Consider the following 26474-nt stretch of genomic DNA (forward strand, 5'->3'; position numbering starts at 1 on the left):
GCATCAGTGTTAAGGGTTTTCTTTGTTCAGGTTTTGAGATATCCAACAATAATATGACCAGATTTAAAGTCCCAGAGGATATCTATTTCCACAGTCAGTACACATACAGATATACAAATAGCAATTGAGAAGATTGGAATTTAGTTTGGTGGTCAAAACATTGAACAAAAACGTTTGAAATAGTTTAGAGAGCAACTTGAGCCCAATAATCAGGCCATGCTGCTGTTCTGTCTAACCAATCAGCAGTGACTGACCCATCTGTCCTGCTGACTTCAAATTTCAGACGGAAGCTATGTTAAGGCACTGACACACCAACCCGATGATGGGCCATGGGACAGTCTGGCGAGGTCACTGACTCGAGTCTGTTCGGTGGGTTCCGTGCCGTCGTCAGTTGGAGGAGCCGTCTACCTTCATCTTGGCCGATTTGACTTGTTGAAACTGAAGGCAGGCAGTCGGACTCAATGACCAATCTGATTGTTGGAGTGCTAATCCAGAAATGACGAGCAGGATGAACGTGACTAACGCCTCTCAATATGTTTTAAACTGACCTTTGTGTATCTGAAATGAAAATTCAGCAGCTGCACAGCTTCTTTCTCCTTAACATGTTCTCACAAACACATTTCAGTCAACTATTTCCATAAAATACCAGATCATATTCTGAACAGGCCGCCATGACGGTCTGTCTTAGAAATTCCAGACAAGCCAGACCATGTGATGCATTCGCCCAATCAGCTGCCGGTTTAAATTGTTTGGACGACAACACATTAGGGCCGCCTGCTGTTATGAAGACGTATCAGGTCTCATGCGCGCCGAGAACGTATGATCAAGTTGGCATCCTAGGCACTTTTTGGACCACCTCGGGGGGTTAGTCAACCGACTGTCGGCTGCCGTGTTGGTGTGTCAGGGCCTTTAGCACTTGGTCAAAACATTATCGGTTTTCACGCAGTTTGAAGAAATACGTTTGTTTAAGTTCACTCTTAACTTTAGACTGCAAAAATAACGGCCAAAGCAGCAGTGACATCACCCGGCTGACGGCGTGGCCCGGCTAACCAACGAGGCAGAGCACAGGAACCTCGGACTCAGGTCCATTAGCCTTGCTTCTGGAAAAGATGAGGAGGATGTTAAGCCCTTTAACCTCCCAGTGGCTGCGACCCAATGACGGTGTGTAGGTGGTGCAAATACTCCAGCAGGTACCAGGCTGGTCATCAACCAGACAGAACTACGAGTGACAGAGAGCTAGCTATTAGCCTCTCGAGGACAATGAAGACTCAACTTGACGTCCTTATGGACCGAAAGGCTCATTTGGCCCAGCGGGAGTCACCATGCAGAGACATTGAGGGGGGGAAGCAGGTGAAGCGCGGCATGCAGACCTTTGTAGAGCTTAAATTGCTCACACTGCTAACGTGTGAGTGACAGTCAATAAACCTGTCATGTATGCAGCTGCCAAGGTTAGAAGGTTAAAACCTCATCACCATCTAAGTGGCTGTGTGTTGGTGTGTCAGGTCTTCATTGGAGTTTTCTTTGACTGTAGAGATTTGTGGTGTTGGACTCTTAGAGCAGTCAGAAGCTTATGTGGGACAGTGTAATGAGCACCCCCACAGTGAGATACCTGTCATGTTTCAGAGTACTGGTGTTGACTTCTTAACATAAAGCTGTCGTTGCCACAGTGTCTGTGTTTGCCCTATCAGTGATGGTTGGCCCGGTTTTGTCCCCTGGAACTAATCTACAGGAAGTATTTTAGTCCTTGGTTCCTTTGCAACGCAACTAGGCCTGCACAAGTAGGGTGAAAAATATAAATCACGATTTTTTATCTTAGATTTGATATCACGATTCTCTGCCACGATTCTTTTCTCACTAAGTGTAATGTTTATTGCACACATGAACCATGACAAAATAAATTGGCGGTCCCAAACATAGATTTGTTTTGTCACCTATAGCACATTGCTCATCACCACCAGCCTGTAAACAGAGAGTCTCCAATGAAGAGAGGGGAGAGCATCACAGCGCTTTAAACCTAATTTATACAGTCTATGTTAAAAAACTCACAGGAGAAAGTAGTAGGGTTTGTGATGCAGTCAAATTAAAGTCATAAAAAAAATAAAATAAAAGAAATCTACGTTATTTAAAAATTAAACCATGAACAGGGTGAATCGAGAACGATTAATTGTGTAGGCATAGTCACATCGCAGGTATAGTTGCCAAGAAGGTTCCCGTTACCTGGATAATCCACAAACCTCAGGAGTGAATTTATGGAATAATTCCAACCAAAAATGAAAAATGTTTAAAGTAACAGTCAATCTTTTCAAAGTAGTAAAAACTAAACTCCATTCAGCTCCATTGCATTGGGGTTTAGGCAGAAACCTCAGAGACACACAGAACCAGAAGCAGCTGCGTGGACGGATACAGGACAGTTACACTACTGGTCTCTTACTGGGGTCACTTACATATTTCCATACCACTCCATTATAGACAGAATACCAGCTGATCTGAGTGTGTGTGTGTGTGTGGGGGGAAGGGGCGCCGATCTTTTGTGCAATATTACATTGCCCATTTTCAGCAACCATTCATCCAACGTTCCAATGTCACATTCTGTTTACTAATCTAATATAATTTTAAAAAAACTAACTGTGGAAACGTTGGTAACCCTTTTGCAATTATGTAATCACATCATGTAATGTGAAAACTGCTGCCCTGGTTAAAAAAACAATGCAACTGATCTCCGCTGGTGTTCGGTCTCCAATGGAGTGCAACATTTAAGACCAGTGGTATATATTTAATATTTTTATGAAATTTGGGTGACCCTCAACCGTACATAATATCCAGAGACTGTAAGAAAGAGAGTGTGTCTCACCATGGGTTTCTGGTGGGAGGGGCCAGGGATGGCCATACCACTGCTGGTGCTCTCAGCTTTCTTGGTAAGCTGCACGTATACTTTCCCATGATCCTTAGAGACCAGACAGTGGTACAGGTCGTCGTACTTGACTTCCAGGAAGATGGCCTCGCGGTCCACATATTCCCCCGGCCGCAGGAAGTACACCACTTTGGAGGAGATAAGGACGCAGTAGCTGTCGATGGGCTCCACAGCGATGAAGCTGGTGTGAAAGACAATACAATGATAAGGGTGATCAGGGTATCAGCGAACACAGCCTGGAGAATGCAATGCAATGAGTGAGACTCACAACTCAGAGTGGATGTTGTCAGTGAGGCGGAAAAGCTGTTCCTGGCCGTCGGCCTGTGTGGCTGAGTGTCGAGGCAGCAGACCCTGAGGGCCCTTACAGCAGCGAGGCTTCCTGACGCGCTGCACACTGAGCCTGATCAACACACCAAGCACACACACTTTATAGGTACTGTCCACATGTTTATTCCCATGTTGATGATGAGTTTGAATTTCTTTGTTTGCTCGCCCATTTTATTTTTTTATATACTTATGCAATACAAAAATTAAACTGCAAAATGTTCACACTGATCGATCTGCTAAATTTTTATTGACAATGTTTACAATAGAAATACAGTTTTTATATTTGTATTCCCACATTAAAGGTCCCATGACATGGTTCTCTTTGGATGCTTTTATAGAGGCCTTATTATTGTATCTGAAGTCTCTTTTATATACTGTAGACCTTAGTGGTCCCATAATATTGTATCTGAGGTCTCTTTTGTATAAGCCTTAGTGGTCCCCTAATACTGCATCTGAAGTACCTTTATATAGACCTTGTTAGCCCCTTATACTGTATCTGAAGTCTCTTCTATATAGACATTACTGGTCCCCTAATACTGTATCTGAAGTCTCTTTTATATAGACCTTAGTGGTCCCCTAATACTGTATCTGAAGTGTCTTTTATATAGACCTTAGTGGTCCCCTAATACTTTATCTAAGGTGGAAGCTGGGAGTGTGGCCATGACCAACTGCCACTTTGCTTGTTGAAAGCCACAATGTCTCGCTTTCTCATGGGTGGGCCAAATTCTCTGGGTGGGCAAAGCAGAGACCTTACCCCTTATGACCTCATAAGGGGAAGATTCCAGATCGGCCCATCTGAGCTTTCATTTTCTCAAAGGCACAGCAGGATACCCAGGGCTCGGTTTACACCTAAGACCATTTTTAGCCCTAGGGGCAGCAGCAATCGTAACATTTAATCACTCTTTTCAGTTGATGAGGGTAATTTGTTAGCTAACCGTTAGGGTTATTTAAACATCCAGTAGTTACGGAGCAACATCATTTTTTTATGGGACTGGTGTACAATTATTACTCTTTGCTTTTTGTCTCCACTAGCTCCTAAAGGGAAATCTGTCTCTTAAGCTGCTAAATGCTCCTCAATGTTCACCAGCTCGTCTCTAACAGTGTCTTGTCTGCAGTTTGGTGCTGAGCAGTTAGAGGACAGGGTCTCACTGACCACAGCTAATGAGTGGCTCGGACAGCTAAACTATGTACTGAAAGTCAATATGAAGCTCAGTAGTGCCAGGGACACTAAACACAATGTCAGTTCATCATGTCATCATCGTAAAAAAACATTGACCATACGTCATAATGTGTCGTAGTTCTCCACCTACCTGTGGTTACTTAGACTAGCCATTTCCCGGACCGTCTGTGCCGTCTCCGAGGCAAAGTCCAGAGCTCCAGCCACCGGTTTGGTCACAGTGCCAACCAGACCTTTACCAAGGCCTGAGAAGAAGCCGCTGACTCCCCCCTCAGTCTTTACACCCTCCACTGTGGATGTGATGATGCTTGTCATGCCTCCAATGATACCTGGGGGGAGAGTTTGTTCAAAAGGACTGCAACCAAAGACAGCTCCAGCTTCTCATGTTTCTTTACACTGGCTGCAGTGATTTGAACTAGGATTAGTCCCTGACAGAACACCCACACACGCAAATATTACAGCCTAACTATGTGCTGCATTCTTTTTATTCAGTCATCAGCGGCCACCAAAAAGCCACTTCCACTGATCACAGAGCAGCTTTTTCAGCCAGAAACACTCAGCAACAGTGGGAGCGGCAGTTCTTCCTCAGCAGGTTTACCTTATTCAAATCCAGGTCTGAGCAGATCACTATCTTAGGTAACATGAAAGCATGTTGAGATATTCATTAACGGTACAGACTATGATTTTTGCAAATTCCCCCCCCCCCCCCGAATTAAGATTGTAGGTGTAAATGATGTTTTGCAAAGGGGTACCATGAGCCAGTCCGTGGATCCCGGCGACCAGGTGCTCTCCACTGGTGGCTCCGTGGTATCTGATGTACTCTCGCTCGCTCTGGTGCCGGTTGTCCATGGTCTTCCCCAGCCCATCTGATAAAGTCCCTGCAAACTGACATCCAGACAACAGGACGGTGTTCACAGTATATCAGTGTTCACATGTTTTTATTTACTCTGCTACATTTTTACAACATTCTTTTCTGTTCACATTGGACATCTCAAATCATTTTATTTGAATGCATTGCTTGTCTGTTGCATTGTATTGTACATGTGTTCCTTAACATGTCCACCTCCTGAATACACAGTAGCATACAGCTAGAACACGTGTACACAGAGGCGTACCTTGGCAGCAGAGTTGGACACGCCGTGGGTCACATTGCGTATGAGCCCCCCCACGTTGCCGTACTTGATGAGCTCCGAGACGCCCTCGGTGACGTCGTTGAGGAGGCCCATGGGGTTTCCCAAGAAGTCCACAGAGCCTAGAATCTGAGCTGCCTGGCTGATCAGCTCCTACACACAGAAAACACTACACAGTACTGACCTGACACACATCACATCGCTCACCTGCGTCTGTTAGATATTGCCATGTAGTGATGGAAATTATGTTATTATTTTATTTATTTATTATGGCTTATGAGACAGGTGACTTCCATTTCAGCAGTGTCAGAAATGCTTCAGCACTGGAAAACTTAGGATGCCAAAGAATAGCATGTGTTGAATGTGCATTGTGTTATTTAGAAATTCTGATATTGTTGAGATTTCAAACTAGACTTCCAAATGGGTTTACCTCTCTGAAGTGCTTGAGGATGTCGTTGATGATGATCTCCTGGGTTTCGTAGGGGTGCACTCTGGTGAACGGGTACATGTTAATGACAGCATCTTCAAAGCGAACCAGAGGAATGCCCAGCGTGCCTTTCAGAGCCTTGAGGGTCAAAAACACATCCAAATGAGGAATACATGAGAAACCATGTGAAGGCAGAGCAGCTGGTGGAACAGAAAACAGCATGACAGTTCTTTGATCCCCAATAGACAAAGCTTACAACTAAAATCATGTTTAACCACAACCTCTTAACAGTGCAGTTTATGAATCATGAATCAGTTCCCCCAGCCTGCCTATGGTCCCCCAGTGGCTAGAAATGGTGGTAGGTGTAAACTGAGCCCTGGGTAACCAGCTCTGCCTTTGAGAAAATGAAAGCTCAGATGGGCTGATCTGGAATCGTGCTCCTTATGAAGTCAGACTCAGAAAAGGCACAAAATAAGGAAAGCTCATTGTGGGACTGGCTCTAGTGGCTGTAATTCTGCACCAAGGCTGAATTTCAGGTAAGAGACTTCAGATACAGTACTAGGGGACCACTAAGGTCTATATAAAACAGACTTCAGATACAGTATTAGGGGATCATCTTATCACATCTGGTTGTGATAATCTTATAGGTATTGCCTGATAAATAAGCAATAAAATATTCCATCAGGTACGTGATCTATGCAATTCTCGCTTATTGTAAACCAAAAATATTGCTGTTCCTTTGTGCCTTTTATGTGTGTATTTCTCAGCACAACAGACTCTACATCTACATCTTAATGGTCACTTTCAACAAGTTTATTGATATGATGGTGGCACAGTGGATATGACACATGCCTATGGTGTGGGAGATCTGGTTCAATATCAACCAATGTGTCCCTGAGCAAGACACTTAACCAATAGTTGCTGCATATAGCAATTTTATGTCACTTTGAATAAAAGCGTCAGCTAAATGACATGTAATGTAACAATAATGTTATGTTATTAATTGTATGAATAATCGTTTAAGTCTTATTATAGGAAAGAGATTAGTTCTAGGGGGAGTTACTCGCATTTGATTTTCTTGAAAAGCATACATGTCATGTTGGGTTACCTTGAGATCAGGAGGCAGCTTGTGTGAGGTGAAGACACTCAGTTTGACCTGCGGGATGCTGATCTTCAGGTTCTCAAAGTAGTAACGTTTGGGAGGTCCTGCGTCCTCATTGGGCTTCTCATGGATGTTTTCATCCAACTTCTCCAGCTCTGCATTCATTATTCATTTGTTTAATTTTTTTTACTTTTAAGCAAAAACAACCATTTAAGTGACAGCATCACACAAATAGAACAATGGCATTCAACTAAAGACCCACCAGCTCCTGTCTGTCCGTATCCAAAGAAGCTGAGTAGCTTGAGCAGCAGCTTCTCCTCGATGATGACTGTGAAGCGCCGGGCCGTCACCATCAGGTGCTGTCAACACATCATCAGTTCCTGATGTTACTGTCTACTATTCTCTGATGTACTTCTTTTGAGAGTTACACAACAGTGATTCAGTCAGTGACACTTACCTTGAACAGATGGGTGAGCACTAGGCTGCTGGGAACCTTGACCGAGTTCAGCTGCAGGGCGGGCCCGCTGTCGCTGGCGCTGCTCTCGCTGCTGTCGCTGGAGCTGGGAGTCACACACAGCATCACAGGCTGGGTGGTGCCCAGCAGCTGGTTGTCCATCTGATGAGCGCACAAACATTTGATCGGAATGGTAAGGTCATCATTGTGAACCAGCTGTTTTTACACCAGCTGTTTTCTTCTGAATGGGACTGTGCTGGGCATGATGATGAACTGAGGGGGACACTGAGGCTGGCACACTCTTCCAATAAATGTACTGTGTGGGGTATTGTGTGTGTGTCCCAGCTCCCTTTCCCTTGGCTACATCAGAAAACACAGCAATGCCGATGACACACAACTCATCATGTCACTGTCCTCTAATGGCCGCCTTCACCTTCTGAGACATGCAGTCAATTCTCTGCCTTTCTCTGTTATTCTTTTATTATCACGTTAAGCATTCTGAACTTCTTTTGGATGAAATTGTGTTGTACAAACCACTCACCTGGATGTTTTGAATGCTGAGCTCCAGCACCTGGTTGGCAGCAATGCGGGTGAAGTGGACATTGATACCAGACAGCGTCGTGAACACAAGCTCCTCAGGAACCTTGTTGACCAGAGACACACCTACACCTTCCTCCAGGTTGACCAACACCTGTGAATGAATACAAAGGAGATGACGGACACAGATGGTTTTTAAGCATAAACAAAATGAGGAACACATATGATGGAAAATGTATAATAAGGAACATACAATTGCTATATAAGTAACAAAAGGAGATTGATGAATGTGTGATGAATGTCCATGACAGAGTGTGGTTACTCGTACCTCCAACTCCTGCTCAGGCTCCCCCTTCTTCACAGGGTCTTTAGCCCTGTCCTGCTCTGTGCTGGCTGAGCTCCGGATCATTCTCCTCTGATTGAAGTCACTGATCTACAAAAAAAACACAAAAGATTAGGTGCACCATCACTTTAAATGAAAAGTAGATATTATCATACACACGCACACACACACACACACACACACACACACACACACATACTGTATATATCTCTCTCTCTCTCTCTCAATCGCTCTGAACAGGGCATGATGTGCCCCTGGGACTCTCTCACCTGCAGGACACGAGTGGGTCCGTCTGGCAGCACCTGTACTGACAGCACCCCTGAACCAGGTCTCATCTTTTGGTTGATAAACTGCTGCCCGGGGCCTGGCTCCATCAGCCCTGAGTCTGGTCCCAGCACTACCTGTGCTCCGTCACACAGACCTGCCCCCCCGCCCTTCACCTGAATGCACAAGGCTTCGGTCACAAATACAACTCAATGTGTGTGGCCACTGAAACATCAGGACTCTCAACTTCACAGCAGTGCAGGGGAAACTCGCAATATTTTCACATCAAAGACATGTTGATGTGTGGAAATATTCAACATAGCTCGTTGTAGCCACTAGAGTGGATTTTACACTTATGGAGGGTTGACCCATTGTTATTATGTTTCCCATCCGCTACTGTTACCTTTTTTCCTGTCCTATCAGGACATGAAGCAAAACACCCACCTGTACTACCAGCCGGGGAAGGCCGCAAGTCAGCATGCCTGAGCTGAAGTACCACGTCTGGGTGGTGCTGCGGCGGGGGTCCGGCCTTCTCAGCATCAGCGGTTCAAAGCTGAGAGAGACCAACAGGTTGAGAAAGAGACAGCTGTCCATTCTTCCCAGGTTATGGTCTAGTGTCAACAGCTAACTGATGGAGAAATATCTGTATGTGTGTGTGTCTGTCTGTCAGCTTGAGTGTGTGTGTGTGTGTGTGTGTGTCTGTCTATATGTCTGCTTGTGTTTGTCTCTGTCTGTGGCTGCTCGTGTGTGTCTCTGTCTGTGTCTGCTTGTGTATATGTGTCCGTCTGTCTGTCTGTCTGCTCGTGTGCGTGTGTGTGTGTGTGTGTGCATGTGCGTCTCTCTGTCTGTGTCTGCGTATGTGTGTGTGTGTGTGTGTGTGGTGGTGTGTGTGTCTGTCTGTGTGTGTAACTTATGGACACAATACAGACCTATTGTCACTAACAGCAGCGAGCCCGGCGATGTCCAGCACCAAAGAGGAGTCCAGAGGGCGTGGCTGTGCCGGCTTGCTCTGCGGTGGAGACGAGCCTTCATGACACAGCATGCCGGCGCCGGTCATCCTCCACAGCTGGGAACGCTTCCCCGGCTCCTGCACCACAAACACACTACACCTTACAACACAGTCATGAATGCAATTTGTCTCTATGCTTTTCATAGGCTGCAACTATTGGTTATAACCACAAGATTATTTTCTTTTCAATTTAAGTCCATTAAAGCCAGACAATTCTGATAAAATTTCCAATCACCATTTCCCAGACCCAAGGAAAAGACTAGTTTTGTGCCACAGTCAAATACATTTACCGTATTTAAAGCAGAGAGAAACCACATGCTCACATGGCATTTTGGCTTGAATTAAAAAAAGTAACAAGTTTCAACATTATCATTAGGGATGTCCCTGCAGCGCTGCATGGTGGTATAATTTAAATTCATCTTTAATTTTCCAAGAGTTTAGAAACCATGTCTCCTGCTTCTTGAAGGCCTCGTGGACAGCTACAAAATAATCTTTAACCCCTTAGCCGAACTTCAAGTCCGTTTGAACATTTTCAGAAGAGTCAATCGAATCAATTCAGACTGTGAACCTTTGATGAATTTCTCTCTGTCCCTCTCTCTGATTTTTTATACATATCAGATTTCTTGCAAGACAGTTTAGGTTAACATAGATATCTGAAATACAAAGTTTATTACATACATACATAAAGATGCATGTCTTAAGTCACAAGACAGCTAAGATTCATAAAGAATTCCGTTTCAAACTGGACTCATTTCCACTGATTATATTATTCTGCATCCAAATCCAATGTCCAAACTCTTCTTTCTATTTTTGCCATAATTTGTAATAATAATTTCCGATTCATGCAGATCATAATGGCCTGAAAGCATGGTTTCTTGATGGAATCACATAAGAAGTGTGGAGAATTGGAGTAGACTGCTTCTGCATAATTAACGAAGGACTTTTTTACTTGTTGCCAATGGCTGGCAAGCTACACGACTCTCTGGACACCATGTTGGTTTAAGCGTTCTGGCATTCAGGCAGTCTGACAGTATGTCTGTGACGCAGGCCGTATAATTAAAGGAGGCGATCACTACAAGGTGATGTAAATGAACGGAGTAAGGTATTTGGAGTGAATGCTGATCTCCGATCAGTTGAGAAATTACCACATCAGCTATGATCCGCTACTTGCAATCTGGATCGGGCCTTTTTACCTTTTATTAGACATTGACAGTGGACATACAGGAAAAGGGGGTGGGAGGTGACACGCAGCAAAGGGCCTTATGTCGGACTCAAACCTGGGCAGCTGCAAAGGACTCAGCCTACATGGGGTGCTCGCTCTTACTGGGCAAGCTAGAGGTCGCACCCATCCCTAATCATAATTATGATTTTTTTTTCTGGCAGTCAACTGCACATTGATGAACTCAGCGCTGCTGTTCCCCTCTCAACAATGACTAAACAGCCTTTGCTTTTTCCAACTTTTATTGTTTGCCATCCTACCCCCAATTAAATCCAAATCTCTTTGTTCATTCTGGATCATATTAAACTAAAACAGTACCTTCTTTTTCAGGATAACCCTTTGAGTCTTGGTGTCCACATCGAGAACCAGTTCAGCACAGCTCACCAGACGCTTCTTCCCAACGGGTCTCTTCTCAATATTCCTGCATCAACAAAGTTATGCTGCTTAATCAACGTATTGAAATTTATGTTTCATTAAATGTTGCTATTAGGAGTTGGTCCATACGGTGAAAAAGTGTGTGTGGCTGCAATGTAGATGAAGTTCTCGTAGTAGAGCTTGTTGTATTCTCTGAAGAAGTTCATGTCGGCTGTGACTTCTGAGGATCCAGCTCCCTTCACAGTCAGTGTTAAGTAGGGGGGCAGTGTGGGCTCATCACAGGCATAGTCCAACACCGAGTCAGCCTTCACCTCAGTGTGCAGCCGCAGGTCAGCCACACCATGCTGCCAGAACTGGATCGGCACCTTAAGGGATTCAAACAATGGGATGTGTTGAGCTCTCTTTTTTATTCTTCACAACTAACTGCTTGTGTTGCTGTGTACAACACAATGGCTTCATTGAGTCCAGACCACAAAGACACATGGAGCTTATGGAGAGACAACTGGTAGTCCAGTAAGTTCTTGTGTCCGCCCTGAGTAACAGCTCTGAAGCTGCACAACCTGGCTCACCTCAGAGATATTGTTGATGCGGAAGGGTGGAGGCAGCTGGTCAGTGTCAGAGAAGGAGATCTGGTAGGTGGCTCCTTTCAGGGTGATCTCAGTCCGCAGGAAGAAACAGTTCCCCAGTGTGTCCCTGTTTAAAACAAGAGTCACACAAAACCTGTCAAACTCTACACTTCAGAGAACACAGAATGCAAAAAACACCCAGTTGGCACTCAGCAGAACAACATAAAGGCAGAGATAAGATATTATTATATTAGGGCTGTTGGAACAAATTACAAAAGTTTAATATAATTTGAATAGTAAAAAAATCAATACTATTTGAATGCTAAAATTACTGTTCAAATTTGACTTTTTTAAAATATAAATATGTTGGCTATGTCCCTCCTCTCACCTTTTCCTACCAGCATAAAAAAACGAAATGCTTTTGTCATGTCCCGTCTGATGAACAATAAGTAAGCGGGAGTGAGAAACACAAGGCACTGGAGGTCTTAAGATCACAGAGCTAACGTTAGCACAGTGGGGAGTGACAGGCTGCGTCTGGAAATCGTAAGAAAGTGACTTTAAAATCGACATCCACCGAGCCAAAATGCTTATGTTCTCAATAGTTAGCTTGTTCAGACAGCTGTCAGAGTTAGCTTTGACTTCATATAATACCTTCTAACAGCAGTTTTCTCAGTAACGTGACAATCTCAAAGAAACAGGTTGCTTATAAATCCCTAAAATAGTAGTGGCAGCACTGTTTGGCTTAGTTATCAAAGCTGTTAGCATCGTGGCTTACACTATTGTTTGTTAGCTTATGACAAAGCGTTTCAGCTGTGCTTTCAAACATGATGTCATTGTTCTAACTTCACTCCACTTGTTAGATCACGTTTAATTCCAAAGTTCTCTGTTGGTTTGTGTGTCGCTGTGTGCTCGTGGTGGAAATAATGTAATCAGAGAGCAGCGTGGCTGAAATGCAATGCGTCATGATGTAGGTCCACTTAAAGACCAGGCTGATGTAGGAAGTCCCTCTAGTGGACAGAACGTGTAACAACAACCACATGCTTATAATGGCATTGACGATGCATAAGCCTGAGCAGTGGCGTACATATTAGCAGGCTGCATTTGAGCATTCAATATTCAAATATTAAAAAAACAACAAAGGAAATTCAAATGGTATTATGGAGAAAGATGTAATATATATTCTGTATATACGTAGATCCTAAGTAAAGAGATCATGTTTCTCCTGTATTAACTTCTCTGCATTGGCTTCCTGTTAAATACAGGATTAAATTTAAAATCCTTCTCCTGACCTGCAAAGCTCTAAATGGTCTAGCACCATCTTATCTAGAAGAGCTCTTAGTGCCTTACTGCCCCACTAGAGCACTACTCCCAGAATTCAGAGTTACTTGAGCCGGTGTAAATGTATTTGGAGCTCACCTCATGTTGACGTGGAAGGACTTGAGTTTGTTGACCTCAAAGCCCCCAGACCAAGTGCAGTTGGGAGTGTCCATGAGACGCACACACAGCAACTGATCGTAGTCGTTGCGGGGCCAGTGGAAGACAACGCTGGAGCCAGGCAGGGTGGAGATGTAGCCCTCAGGGTTGGCCGTACCCTACAACACAAAATTATTCATTAATGACCCCTGTCATACTGTATTTATTTATTGTATAATACATTTATATTTATTTATTATATTGACAGTATGGTGTGCGAGGCGTCCAGAATTTCTAAGTGAATTCCTCACCTTTCCTCTTGCAAACTCTCTCTGAGCAAAGGCCAGTTTGTGTGTGGAGTGGTTGTCCAGCAGGTAGCGTGGGGCAAAGGTCACTATGTGAGTGTCCCGGTACCGTCCTTTTCCTTTCCGCACACTGATTCCTGTGTAGATCAGACAGTGAACAATGATCGCCTGACAAACGTTTCATTGAGAATGTCACAGCAGTAACAGAGACAATTTAGTTATAATAAAAATTGAAGAAGACCAGAAGTAATGTTATGATATGTGTTGTACAGTACAGATCTTTGCTACATGCATCACTGGCAGAAAAGGAGCAGTAAAGGAGTTTATACCAAAGATTAAATAACCAACAACTGTCCACACAAGAAAAAGGACAATAGATTCAAACATAGGGCAACAAAAGCATACAAAGAAGGGAGATTATTATAGAAAGGTACTATTGGAGTCCTGATCAAAAGATAAATCCAAAAAGGCCATTAATCCATTCTATTATGCTACGGAAATTCAGCATTTCATTTCTTTTCTCATATACATGACATCATTTGAGTCATAAATCTCAATGTCTGAAAAATATGTGAACGTTCTCAGTCATCCAGGTTAGTTATCCAATTAAGATTTAAACTCAAGGGCTACTGGACTTGGTTAAAGTTGCTGCAAACTGAAGTTGCTCAGAACTGAAAGAGGTCTATTGGATGAGACACAGAACGTCATTAGAGCACCTTTAACCCAGTCCAGTAAGTGCTTTTCATTTCCACTGTGAATGTAGCTACGTGCCTATGTTGTAGATGAGACCAGGCCTGTTGCCGTGTTGGATAACCTTCACGGCCCTAACTCCACTCCCTCCGTCCAGGGAGAACCCCTGGCACCAGCCTGGAACGCCGTCTGGGTGGATCCCTTTCCCGATTCGCATAGTGCACCTGAGGAAAAATTGGGATGTGAGAATGGGGTGGCTGTGACTCAGGGGGTACAACGGGTAGTCCACTAATAACAGGGTAGGGATTCTATCCTGTGCACATGTTAAGGTGTCTGGGCAAGACACTAAACCCCAGCCAGGCTGTTGCCATTGGTATGTGTGTTTGCAAACCATTTCTTATTTACAATAAAAACACGTGGAGGTAGAACTTTGCTCACTCCCTATGGAATTATGTATAATCCAGATGTCTGTGCTCAGGACTAGACACTTGGATAGCAGTGCTTACATAGCAGGCTGCTCCTTGTCAGTGTAGCAGAATAGTAATGGACTGAGGCTTCGGGCCAACTCATGCTCCTCAAACTGGCCTGCAGCATCGGCTTTGCCATTGTCCTGACGGAAAATTAACGGCAGACCTGAGGGAGAAATGATAACAATTAAGAAAAGCTTATTCTTAAAGTAATGCCTGGATTGTTATTTTCAGTTTATTACCACAAAGAACACATTACCAGTCTTGTTGATAAGCCAGTAGGGGGCGGAGATCAGGATCTTCAGAGCCCCCTGTGCTCGCAGGATGATGCGGATTGTGAGGCAAAGCAGATGTTTGTTGGTGTCATACAGCCTCATGCGGACCACATAGTTCTGAGTCCCAGGGGGAATCAGCAGCTCTTTGCACACAGGAAAGTTCTCCAGGAGGACTCCTGAAGGACACACATCAGAAACACCAGGAGTGAGGACAATGAACATATTAAGTCCGTAAACTCCGGCCAGTGACTGGCTTATGACAAATCCTGACCTAGCTCCATGTTCTGCGAGGTGTCGGCAGCATGAAGCACCGCCTCTTTTCCCGGCTGCAAGGAGCCTTTGATGGACGTTCCCTTGATGTAGTAGTTGAGGTCACAGGGCAGCAAGTTGGCTAGCACCATAGTGGGCAGCAGGTAGATGCTATGGCCTGGCTGTCGATAGATCTGCTTTGCACTGCCAGAAACACTCTTGGCAGGCTGTTGCTCGGGGTAGTTCTCTTTTTTGATGACCACACAAAACCTGTTTGATGCAGAGAAATGAGGGGAATAGTACCAGATAAGAGGAAGACAGGAGTCAAGAACAAACATCTTAGTGACTGTATATACCTGAAATTATGCTTGCGGCTGTCGTCAAAGTCTGCTGAGTGACACTCCCTCTTGCTGCTGCTGATCTCTCCGGGTCGCTCCACGCTGGTCCAGTGGATGGGAACCTTACAGAAGAACAAGCCCATGCCTTTGGGCCGGGCCTGCAGCCGCCACGACGTGAGGTGGAGAGGCACCGCCAAGGCCTGGCCAGGAAGGATAGGAGGCAACACCACTGGTTCTGTCAACACAGCAACACAGCTGGCTTAAATCAAATGACACAACATGAAAAAAGATATAGAAGTCAAAACTAAATGAAACACCAGACTTTTACTTTATGTACTTGACTTTTAAAAATTTATAAGACCAGCACAGGCAACCTGCTTAGTAAGTTGACCTAAAATGAAATAGAAATCAAATAAAATAGAGGAGTGTCATACTGTCAGGGGCAGAGGGGCTGTCGAGTCTGACGTCCATAGGAACATCCAGCCGGTTCTTCACCATGAGGGCAGAGCGGACAGTGATGACCTTCCTGGCACTGCCCTCCATTGTGATGGAGAAAACCACTCTAACTGGAGGCAGGGCTGAGAACTGAAGGGCCACAAAAGGAGCCAGTCACCATCAGCTTTCAATTCCTACTGCTACTCTCTCTCTGTCTCTCTATATCTATAGTATATATATTTCAGCTGAACTCAAAGATCTAAGACTTTTTATATATAAACAAAAGACTTATTTATCTCAAATATTGTTCACAAATCTGTCTAAATCTGTGTTAGTTAGCACTTCTCCTTTGCCGAGATAATCCATCCACCTCACAGGTGTGGCATATCAAGATGTTGATTAGACAGCATGATTATTACACAGGTGTGCCTTAGGCTGGCCACAATAAAAGGCCACTCTAAAATGTGCAGTTTTACTGTTTTGTGCCAGATGCCATCAAATGTGAGCATTTGCCCAAGTTGGTTAGGATGATGAACTGCAGTCAGGTTGAGAGAGAGAAAGAGAGAGAAAGAGGGTTTTCAGACCACCCTGATGATGACGATGATGGGAGACCTAACAGCTGTATAATAAGACGTCAAGTCTCAAGCGACCCATCCCGCTAAGGTCAGGGAGGAAGCTAACACATACAGTATATTCTCACACACATTCACACACACACACACACACACCACACACACAACAAAGGATAGGTTTTACTGCAACTTGGTCTAGCTGTCATTGTTTTCAGTCTGTGTTTGGATTCATGACTTAGGTAAGCATCTGTGTTTCCGGCCATTTACTTTTTTTCTTTGATGTCATTCAGGGTTTAACATTAACTTTTTGAGGCACTTGTCCTTTGGACAAATACTTTAACGTTTCACTTGTCCATGCACAAAAGTCACCGGGTAATGATTTCTCATTTTATAATTTTTTTTTGTGTTTTGCTCATGCAGAATTCAAACAAACCGTTGAAAGCATCCAAACACTATCAACATTAAAGGTCCCATGGCATGAAAATGTCACTTTATGAGTTTTTTTAAAATTAATATGCATTCCCCCAGCCTGCCTAAGGTCCCCCAGTGGCTAGAAATGGTGATAGGTGTAAACCGAGCCCTGGGTATCCTGCTCTGCCTTTGAAAAAATGAAAGCTCAGATGGGCGGATATGAAATCAAGGTTACCTCCCCTTTCTCTGCTTTTCCCGACCATAGAATTTGGCCCACCCGTGAGAGAGAGACATCATGGCTTTCAAATGAGAAAAGTAGCAGTTGGTCAAGGCCAGACAAGGCTAGATTACCTCTTCAACAAGATTTTTTTTTTCCAGACTCCATAATATAAAGTAATACTTTGCAAACAGGCATGCAGTCTACCAGAGGTAGTGGGGACTTGAAATTATACTCTATCTAAAATTATTTGTAGACATAACAATAGATTTTGACACTAAATGTTGGTGTTAACTTTTCTTTCTACAATTTCACTTTATACCCAGCAGAAGCTGATTTACTGAGGGATCCTTTAAAAGATGTAGCTACTTTACAGTTGATTATTAGCCGATATTTAATCCGGTAAGGTTTTACAATAACTGACGGACAAACAAGCAGTGGAGGAGTAATGTTACCCGTCCGCTGCCACGGATTGTTGGGAAAAAATTGTATTTTTTCCAAATCTGTAACATAGATGTAATTAGTGGCACAAATATGTCCCCCCTTCCGGAGCCGGAGGCCGGAGAGCTCCGCAAGCAATTCAGCACACGGCAGATGCGGGACATGAAGTTTAGCACAGAAACAAAATAAAACATCTGGTTAATTTTCAAAATGAAATAAACAATGCTCACTGCGGATAATTTCTCCCTACACTACACCTTGAATACGTCATAATGGGCGGAGACAGGCCTGAAGTCAACAAGTCAGAGGTTTTTTGGTTCTGTTTATAGAAACTACATCCTGTTATATCGCGTGATCACACGTGAATTTGCAAGATCTCGTGGGTCCTTGTGACTTCAGCTGTCATCATGGCCGCAGCCGTTCTACAACTAATCTGGACCTGGTGGATGTTGACGGACGGCGAAGCACGGAGCCGTCACGCAGCGGAGCCAATCCGCATTTGGTGGAAATCCAGGTTGTGATGCTTTATGAGTTTTTCCATAGCCGACAATATTTGAAAACTTGCTTTTACTTGAAACTCTATGGTATGTGCTTTCATGATCTTTCATTTTTGACTCTTAAGAGGTATGAATAGCAAAGTTGCTTCTCCATTTTAAATCCATCCAAATATTTTGTTCCTTGTGTATAATGAGCATTGCAGCTACTACAGTGGCAATAAACTCTATTCTAAAAGCTTACTTTGACTGCTCACTGATTTAGAAATAAGACTTACATAAACATGAGGGTGGATGATGTTGGTTCTGCTAATAGGACTGCCAACCTGTAGAGGAGAAAAAGAAGGTTTTACATAAAACTAGGTAGATTTGTCAGAAACACTAAACATCATCAAAAGGAATTTTGTTTCTGAGTTTTATGGCTTGTGCTCACAGTATTGGAAGAGTTGTTTCTGTCTGGAGCTGCATAACGGAAGAAAACGCCCACTTTGTCCACAGACACCGGCTTGACTTGCTCCCATCCACATACCCGAACCAAGAGCTGGTGCAGCTTCAGCTCATGAGTGTGTCTGTAGAGCAGGAGGCAGCAATGGATCAGTTATACAGAATCATAATATACTAAATGTATTTGTGGAAAAAACTGTGGAAGTCATCACTCAATCTTTTATACTAAAAACTTTACAATCATGTTGCACAACCTTAAGCACACTGCACAGTAAGATACTTTGTTCATATTTTTGTGTGTATCTAGATGAACGACAAACACTAATCCGTTTGACGCACTGCCAATACAAAGATGACACAAAGCTGGTCTAAAATCGGCAATGTACCCCTTAATCAAAAATTAGAAAAAAAACTTTTGCTGAGGACCACATCACTGATGTTCATGTACATGTTCAAATGATAAACTCTTCCAAATCCAAAATCCAAAATGAATGTCTTTTTAAAGGTTTCTTCTTCAAAAATTAAATGATGTCTGCAAATATTTAACTCGCACATCACTAATGATGGCTTCTTTAGGTAGCCTCTGTTGTAATTCCGTGTCACAAAGGCTCCGCCCTCTACTGGACTCTATCAGTAATACCTTCTCAAATCCTGAGCGGACGTTTGCTCACTGAACTTAAATGTAGCTGGTCAATCAGGACGTGCCTATTCCAAACCGTGCACCAGCACTAGAGTGCGGACTGCTGACCCAAGCCCGACACAGTTAAAATCTATTTTTTTTCTCATACTAATGACACATTAGGTTGTTTGGTGGAAAGCCGCATTTATAAGCACAAGCTGCTAGGATCTATGGAAACCTCAACCGATGAGCACATCAGTGCACAGGCGGCCAACAAGCCAAGTGTGACTGTACAAGCGTCCAGTTTAAAATTCAATTGTTGATTTCTCATCTTGCCATTGGTTTCGACGTGGTAGAAACCCGGATCATTATTAAGCAAAAACAAACACACAGATAGCATCAGTGCACGGGCAAAAGCCAATATAATAGCTGTTCATTAAAAGTTAATTGTTGATCTGTTGCTGGTTCCGACGTGTCAAAAACAATATCAATATCTTAAACGCAAAACGTTTATGTTCTAGCAAAAGCTCAAATCAAATATTAGAAAGTTGTGACTGTCAATATAAAAATGGGAATATCCATCCATCTTTTTTCATTTATCAGGCCCAGCTTAATATGCAACTCAATTTTATACAATATATGTAGCAGTGGGTTTTAACAGTGTCATAAAAATATCATATTGATTAAATACAATGCACATGTGAATGTGAATCAGAGCTGTACCGGTGGCGGAGCTTCTCGCGGGCTTCAAACTCAAAGGGAATCTCCTCCCCAGGCAGAACCTCTCTCCACTGGCTCACATTGTGAGTGTCATCAGCTCCTGGACCATGGACTTCTGAGATGGAGTCTGCACTACTGCTGTGAGACAGTGCCACCCTGTAGGGAAGATTGATCTCAGTTCAGTTTCTAACTCTGCTTAAACTTTGACTTTAACTTTGTCTACACATCTTCAAACAAAAACAACATATACTCCGAGCATCAGCCATAGGAAACCTCCCAATGTTAATAATGCCACGGTGGCAGGTACAGTTGGTCTTCCAGTATTGTTATACCAAATGTTTAATCAGACACTTTCCTAGAATTATCATAATATTTTAGCTCATGGTCACCCCAGATTCAATAACTTTAAATTATTCAAAATGTTCTATGCAGGCACTAAATGTGATCCAGATTACACAACATAGTACATAATTTTCATTTTTCTAAGATCATAATACTTAAATTTTTTTCAATGTGACCAGAGAAGGTATTCACATCTAGTATGTACCCCATTATTGTCTTCCCGAATTAAAAATAAATAAAAATAATTTTCTTAAAATGTTGATATAACATTACACAAATGTACGTGGTGCCTATCATTATGGCTACACCTACCTTGTGGGTGTGGTAGTCAGAGTGGCAAACCACATGGTACATCCTGTGTGGTTACGCAGAGCGTACGGCACAAATGGCTGCCTCCTTTTGGACAGCTTGACATCTGCTGGAAACAGAAATGAAAACCAAATCAGAGAGAAGGTGAGGGTGTTTGGCCTTTAATATTATTCATTACTAACTTTAGTATCAACTCTAACAGTCATGCACTTCCTTCCTTCTCGGGCCGTGGGACTTAAAAAGCCTGACAAGGCATAGGTGTGGCTTCAATACAATAATGCAGCTTGAGTTTGGTGCTTACAAATAGAAAATTTGTTCCTAGATCTGATCTACGGATGTGAAAAGATGCTTTTACATGCTTTATCTAGTGTTTCTGGAGTGTAACCCATACTAGGAACTAAAAGTCATATTTCTGCTCCTGGAGTTGGATGGTCATAACTGCTAAGATGGTCTTTGGACTACAGTTGGTCTTTGCGATGCATGCTCATGAATAATCACGTGACAATGGCTATTGCCAGCAGCATGGATTGCTAGGATACATTGTTGACTGGCTTGCTTATGTGGAGCTTAGCATGTATCATTTGCAACAATGTTTTTATTTCACAGACACTGAGATATGAAAATTGATAGAGCTGTGTAGGAGAGACGTGTCCGTGTTAAATGAGTGTGGTCCAGTGGAAGTCCATTTACAGGATAAAGCCAGACATCTGGAGTGGGATGTCAGGCTTTGCCCCTCTCCTTCTGCTCTCTGGGCCCTATCTTGCACCGGGCGCATATCTTTGCTAGTTTAAGACCGACGCAGTTGTCAATTTCCCGTCCAGAGCCCACGTCGTTTAAATAGTGCCCATCTTTGAGCCCATGAGTGTTCTGGTCTTACAGGGAGGTGTGTTCAAGTGCATTCTGGGCGTATTGCTATCTTGAGGCAGCAGAAAATGATCGTGCCATTGACCAACAAAAACCTCTAAAGTCAGTAACGTAGCATTTCATTGTTATTTTAACAGCACATTAGTAAAATGTGCCTAGACTCAAGCACAAAAAGCGCACACTATACTTGTTACCCACACACAGGGACAAACACTATACTTGTTACACCAACACACACACACACACAGGGACAAACACTATAGTTTTTACACGTACACAGGGACACACACTATACTCAACATTTCTGGGTTCACCTAGTTGGCTACTAGACTATTGCATTGTCAATACACGATACAGCTAGCTACGGCAACACCACTTAAACAAACCATGTAGTTATTGTGCTATTACCCACCAACGCGATATAAAACGTGAAAGGGTCCATATATATAAATAAACACACACACACACACAGCATATATTTTTTTTTATATAATTATTTTTTTCAGCCCCCAGCCGCTCAGAAAGAGCATCCCAGGAGCAGGCAAAGAGCCGCAGGTTCACTACCTCTGCACTAAAACAACAAATATTAAGACTTTTCTTTATTTTGCAGTTTACTGTCCTTATTTGTGATATGTTAAAAAGTGCAAAGATTAGGTTGCCAATTTCTCAAAATGGTAACTTAGCAACTGTACTGTCAATTTGTTATTCAGGATGCCATCCCTGGCCATCTATTAATTCAATTCAAAACGTTTCTGTGAAGACTCTCCTTGTGGTACTGTGTGTAGCTGGAACTCACTCTGTCCGAAGCTGGGTGGGTCGACTGAGGAGCCCATCCAGGGTACGGGGGATGAAGACAGTGGCATCTGTCCCTCCTTGTTACAGTAGTCAGCTATCCAGGAACTCTTGGTGGTGTTGTATTGCTCTGGAAGGACCAGATAAGTGGTACTGAATGATCTGAAAGAACACTGTGTGACTGTCAAAGTGAAGTGCTGAGAAGCCCTTACTCACCCAACAGGACAGACGTGATGTTGATGTCCAGTCTCTGTTTGGCTCGAATCCCCATCTTAAAACGTGGAGGGTGGAGACGGCCGGCGGCCTGTTGCTGCCAGGACAGGAAGCAGGGCCAGGGCTCGATGAAGGGCTCCCAGCCTGAGACAGACAGACAGACAGACAGAAGACACACACACACACACACACACACACACACACACACACACACACACACAACACACACACACACACACACACACACACACACCACACACACACACACACACACACACACACACACACACACACACACACACACACACACTGTTTGAGCAGTGGGCAGCGCAGTGTCTGTGGTTGTGTTTCACATGTCCAAACTCTAGTTGAGTGACACACCACACATTCTGCATAATGTTGTCAGGAATTGAACTATTGTTTAGGTTTTAATACGTTTGAACAAACAGGCAGCTGAATTCCCTTCACGCTCAGAAAAACGTTCACAATAGATCAGTGAAATATTAAATGAATGTTCTAATGCTACAAGTTAATCTTATTACCCGACAACTCTCTGTTGTAGTAGTCTCCAGACAGAGTGAAGCTGGCGTTGCCTTCCTGAGTGGAACCGATGCGCTGCAGCACATAAAGCCCTGCGATGACGGGGACATGATCAGGCTGAGATACAACATATTCATCCTCATCAACTTCAGTTATTCATTGTTTGTAAAAGCACCGTTTCAGAGCTGCCAACTTTTCCAAAAACCTTGGAGTGAGATTTGGGGGGACCAACCCAAATTTTGCTGCGTACAAAGCAATTTCTTTGGCTCTTTCAGCATCATTTTCCTTCAGGGTGTAAATTGGGATTTGTTATGTGTGGGGGGATGGGGGGCTCTCCCTAAGGGGGTCTGGGGGTATGCCCCCCCAGGAATAAAAAAATAAAAATAAACCATTAAATGGCACTTTCTGGAGAGTTTTGTGCAAAAAAATTGAGAAATAGTGTCTTACATGATATGTGCAAAAATGTAGGGTTAAGAGCCTTTGCATTGTTGTAGTATCAACAGGTATTAGGGCATTTACATTAATGTTACTCATTCATCACTTGATTACACATTGTATTACCTTCTTATGACATAAGAAGTAACCCAGACAATGTACCAAACATAATGAGCCACATGAAGAGACAGTAGCATATGTCAGTAGCAACAGCTGGGAAGATTTGGGTCTGTGGTGAACAGGTCCAGGGGTGCTTGGTGTAGGGACCAGGGACCCAAAGTTAAATTAATGTTGAGGGATCAACTAGACCACTGAAATTCTAAAGAAAGAGAACCACTGATGTACATAAATTCTAAATCTTTAACCTTTGTGCCAAGGCTCAGTAATGTTTGGCCCTCATCCTCTGTGGCCCACTTACTGTATTTACTTTTTTGGGAAAATAAAGACTATTTGTTCATTTTATGAAACATTGAATGAATTATTTACAGTTACATTTAGAGATGTACAGAGGTTAGAGAAGCAAAATAGTGGCCCAACGTTGCAGTATTGTACAGTGGTGTGAAAAAGTGTTTGCCCCCTTCCTCATTTCCTGTTTCCTTTGCATGTTTGTCCACTTAAGTGTTTCGGAACATCAAACCAATTTAAACAATAGTCAAGGACAACACAAGTAAACACAAAATGCAATTTGTAAATGAAGGTGTTTATTATTAAAGGTGAAAAAAAATCCAAACCATCATGGCCCTGTGTGAAAAAAATGATTGCCCCCTAAACCTAATAACTGGTTGGGCCACCCTTAGCAGCAACAACTGCAACCAAGCGTTTGCGATAACGTGCAATGAGGCTTTTACAGCGTCCTGGAGGAATTTTGGCCCACTCATCTTTGCAGAATTGTCCTAATTCAGTTACATTAGAGGGTTTTCGAGCATGAACGGCCTTTTAAGGTCATGCCACAACATCTCAATAGGATTCAGGTCAGGACTTTGGCTAGGCCACTCCAAAGTCTTCATTTTGTTTTTCTTCAGCCATTTGGTGGTGGACTTGCTGGTGGTTTAGGATCATTGTCCTGCTGCAGAACCCAAGTTCGTTTCAGCTTGAGTACACGAACAGATGGTCGGACATTCTCCTTCAGGATCTCTTGGTAGACAGCAGAATTCATAGTTCCTTTTATCACGGCAAGTCTTCCAGGTCCTGAAGCAGCAAAACAGCCCCAGACCATCACACTACCACCACCATATTTTACTGTTGGTATAATGTTCTTTTTATGAAATGCAGTGTTCCTTCTACACCAGATATACTTGGACACACACCTTCCAAAGAGTTACACTTTTGTCTCATCGGTCCACAGAATGTTGTCCCAAAAGTCTTGGGGATCATCAAGATGTGTTGTGGAGAAATGAGAGAGCTTTGATGTTCTTTTGCTCAGCAGTGGTTTTCTCCTTGGAACTCTGCCATGCAGGCCATTTTGCCCAGTCTTTTCCTGATGGTGGAGGCATGAACGCTGACCTTAACTGAGGCAAGTGAGGCCTGCAGTTCTTTGGACGTTGTTGTGGGGTCTTTGTGACCTCTTGGATGAGTCGTCGCTGCGCTCTTGGGGTAATTTGGGCGGCCGGCCACTCCTGGAAGGTTCACCACTGTTCCATGTCTTCGTCATTTGTGGATAATGGCTCTCACTGTGGTTCGCTGGATTCCCAAAGCTTTGAAATGGCTTTATAACCCTTTCCAGACTGATAGATCTCAATTACTTTCTTTCTCAATTGTTCCTGAATTTCTTTGGGTCTCGGCATGATGTGTAGCTTTTAAGGATCTTCTGGTGGACCTTACTGTGTCAAGCAGCTCCTATTTAAGTGATGCCTTGATTGTGAACGGTGTGGCAATAATCAGGCCTGGGTGTGGCTAGAGAAATTACTCAGGTGTGGACAACCACAGTTATAGTATGTTTTAACAGGGGGCAATCACTTTTTCACACAGGGCCATGATGGTTTGGATTTTTTTTCACCTTTAATAATAAACACCTTCATTTACAAATTGCATTTGTGTTTACTTGTGTTGTCCTTGACTATTGTTTAATTGGTGTTGATTCCGAAACACTTAAGTGTGACAAACATACAAAGGAACAGGAAATGAGGAAGGGGGCAAACACTTTTTCACACCACTGTATATATAGTATAGTATAGCTCAGATGTGTTTCATCAGAATTTTGCTCATGTTAACAACTTTGTGCACATTCAAAATATAACTCCTCCCATCTCTAGAGGAGGCTGTACGCTGCTCTTAATCGGCGGTCTACACGAATGCAATGCGTCACTGCCCACAGCAGAGCGAGTCCACCAGCCTCTATTGTTACAGAGAGAGTGGTCACGAAGCGACGGACGGGTCTGTAAACTCAGAGCACATACCTGAAGCCGGGGAAATGCACCTGGGATGGCTCGTGAAAATTTTTTTCTCAGTATGCGACAATTCCATAGACAGGGAGCACTCTTGAAGCGCCCAATCCACTCTGAAAGCACAACTAGTTGATCACGAGTGGCTCAACAGGTAGATCTATAGATAAACTCATCTTTCAGAAATTTGACTGACCGGGTTGACACTTCAGCATGAGAAATCGGGGGTGTGGCGTGTGAGCGTGTGAAACCAGGCAAATGCGTGTGTCTCACGGCCAATGCGTGAGAGTTGGCAGCCCTGCTGTTTTTAACATAGTGACTGGCAGTTTTCAAATACTTACATTTAGAGTCATTAATAGCTGATGCAATATCTTGTGTAAATGAGACTTACTGGAGAAGGTGAGCTCAGCCAGTGGGATGTCACAGTCCAGACAGTCATCGATGAAGCAGATGCAGACGCCCTCAGCCTTCAGCTCCACCCCAGACAGAGGAGCTGAGTGGCTGCTGGAGCCAGAGTCCGCCCTGGCTCTGGCATGGCCCACCATGTTCTCAGCATTCTCAAGCAGCCACGTGGCAGCCTGGTCCAGCTGGCCTGAGGGATGCATTGTTCTTTCTTTATATAGGTTCTCATTTAATAGTGGTGAGGGACTACGGTCAGATTACTTGG

The 26474-nt window shown here is 43.5% G+C and overlaps 1 protein-coding gene across 1 annotated transcript in view; it reads right to left on the bottom strand.

Moving 5' to 3' along the window:
* The window catches only part of vps13d (vacuolar protein sorting 13 homolog D), a 93137-nt gene that overhangs the window by 1875 nt on the left and 64788 nt on the right, over positions 1–26474 (bottom strand). The window contains 33 exon segments of the mRNA XM_032520174.1: positions 2852–3092; positions 3180–3311; positions 4549–4744; positions 5168–5300; positions 5531–5698; positions 5976–6110; positions 7081–7229; positions 7337–7433; positions 7532–7690; positions 8070–8219; positions 8394–8498; positions 8678–8848; positions 9117–9225; positions 9602–9759; positions 11219–11321; positions 11405–11640; positions 11845–11968; positions 13258–13433; positions 13566–13696; positions 14331–14473; positions 14756–14882; positions 14976–15167; positions 15263–15510; positions 15597–15813; positions 16013–16163; positions 18427–18474; positions 18582–18717; positions 19935–20087; positions 20586–20691; positions 22243–22368; positions 22455–22595; positions 22994–23083; positions 26199–26399. Coding sequence (XP_032376065.1) covers positions 2852–3092; positions 3180–3311; positions 4549–4744; positions 5168–5300; positions 5531–5698; positions 5976–6110; positions 7081–7229; positions 7337–7433; positions 7532–7690; positions 8070–8219; positions 8394–8498; positions 8678–8848; positions 9117–9225; positions 9602–9759; positions 11219–11321; positions 11405–11640; positions 11845–11968; positions 13258–13433; positions 13566–13696; positions 14331–14473; positions 14756–14882; positions 14976–15167; positions 15263–15510; positions 15597–15813; positions 16013–16163; positions 18427–18474; positions 18582–18717; positions 19935–20087; positions 20586–20691; positions 22243–22368; positions 22455–22595; positions 22994–23083; positions 26199–26399 — 4952 coding nt within the window.

This window comes from Etheostoma spectabile, chromosome 7 (genome assembly GCF_008692095.1).
Source record: "Etheostoma spectabile isolate EspeVRDwgs_2016 chromosome 7, UIUC_Espe_1.0, whole genome shotgun sequence".
In the NCBI taxonomy this organism is placed as follows: Eukaryota; Metazoa; Chordata; class Actinopteri; order Perciformes; family Percidae; genus Etheostoma; species Etheostoma spectabile.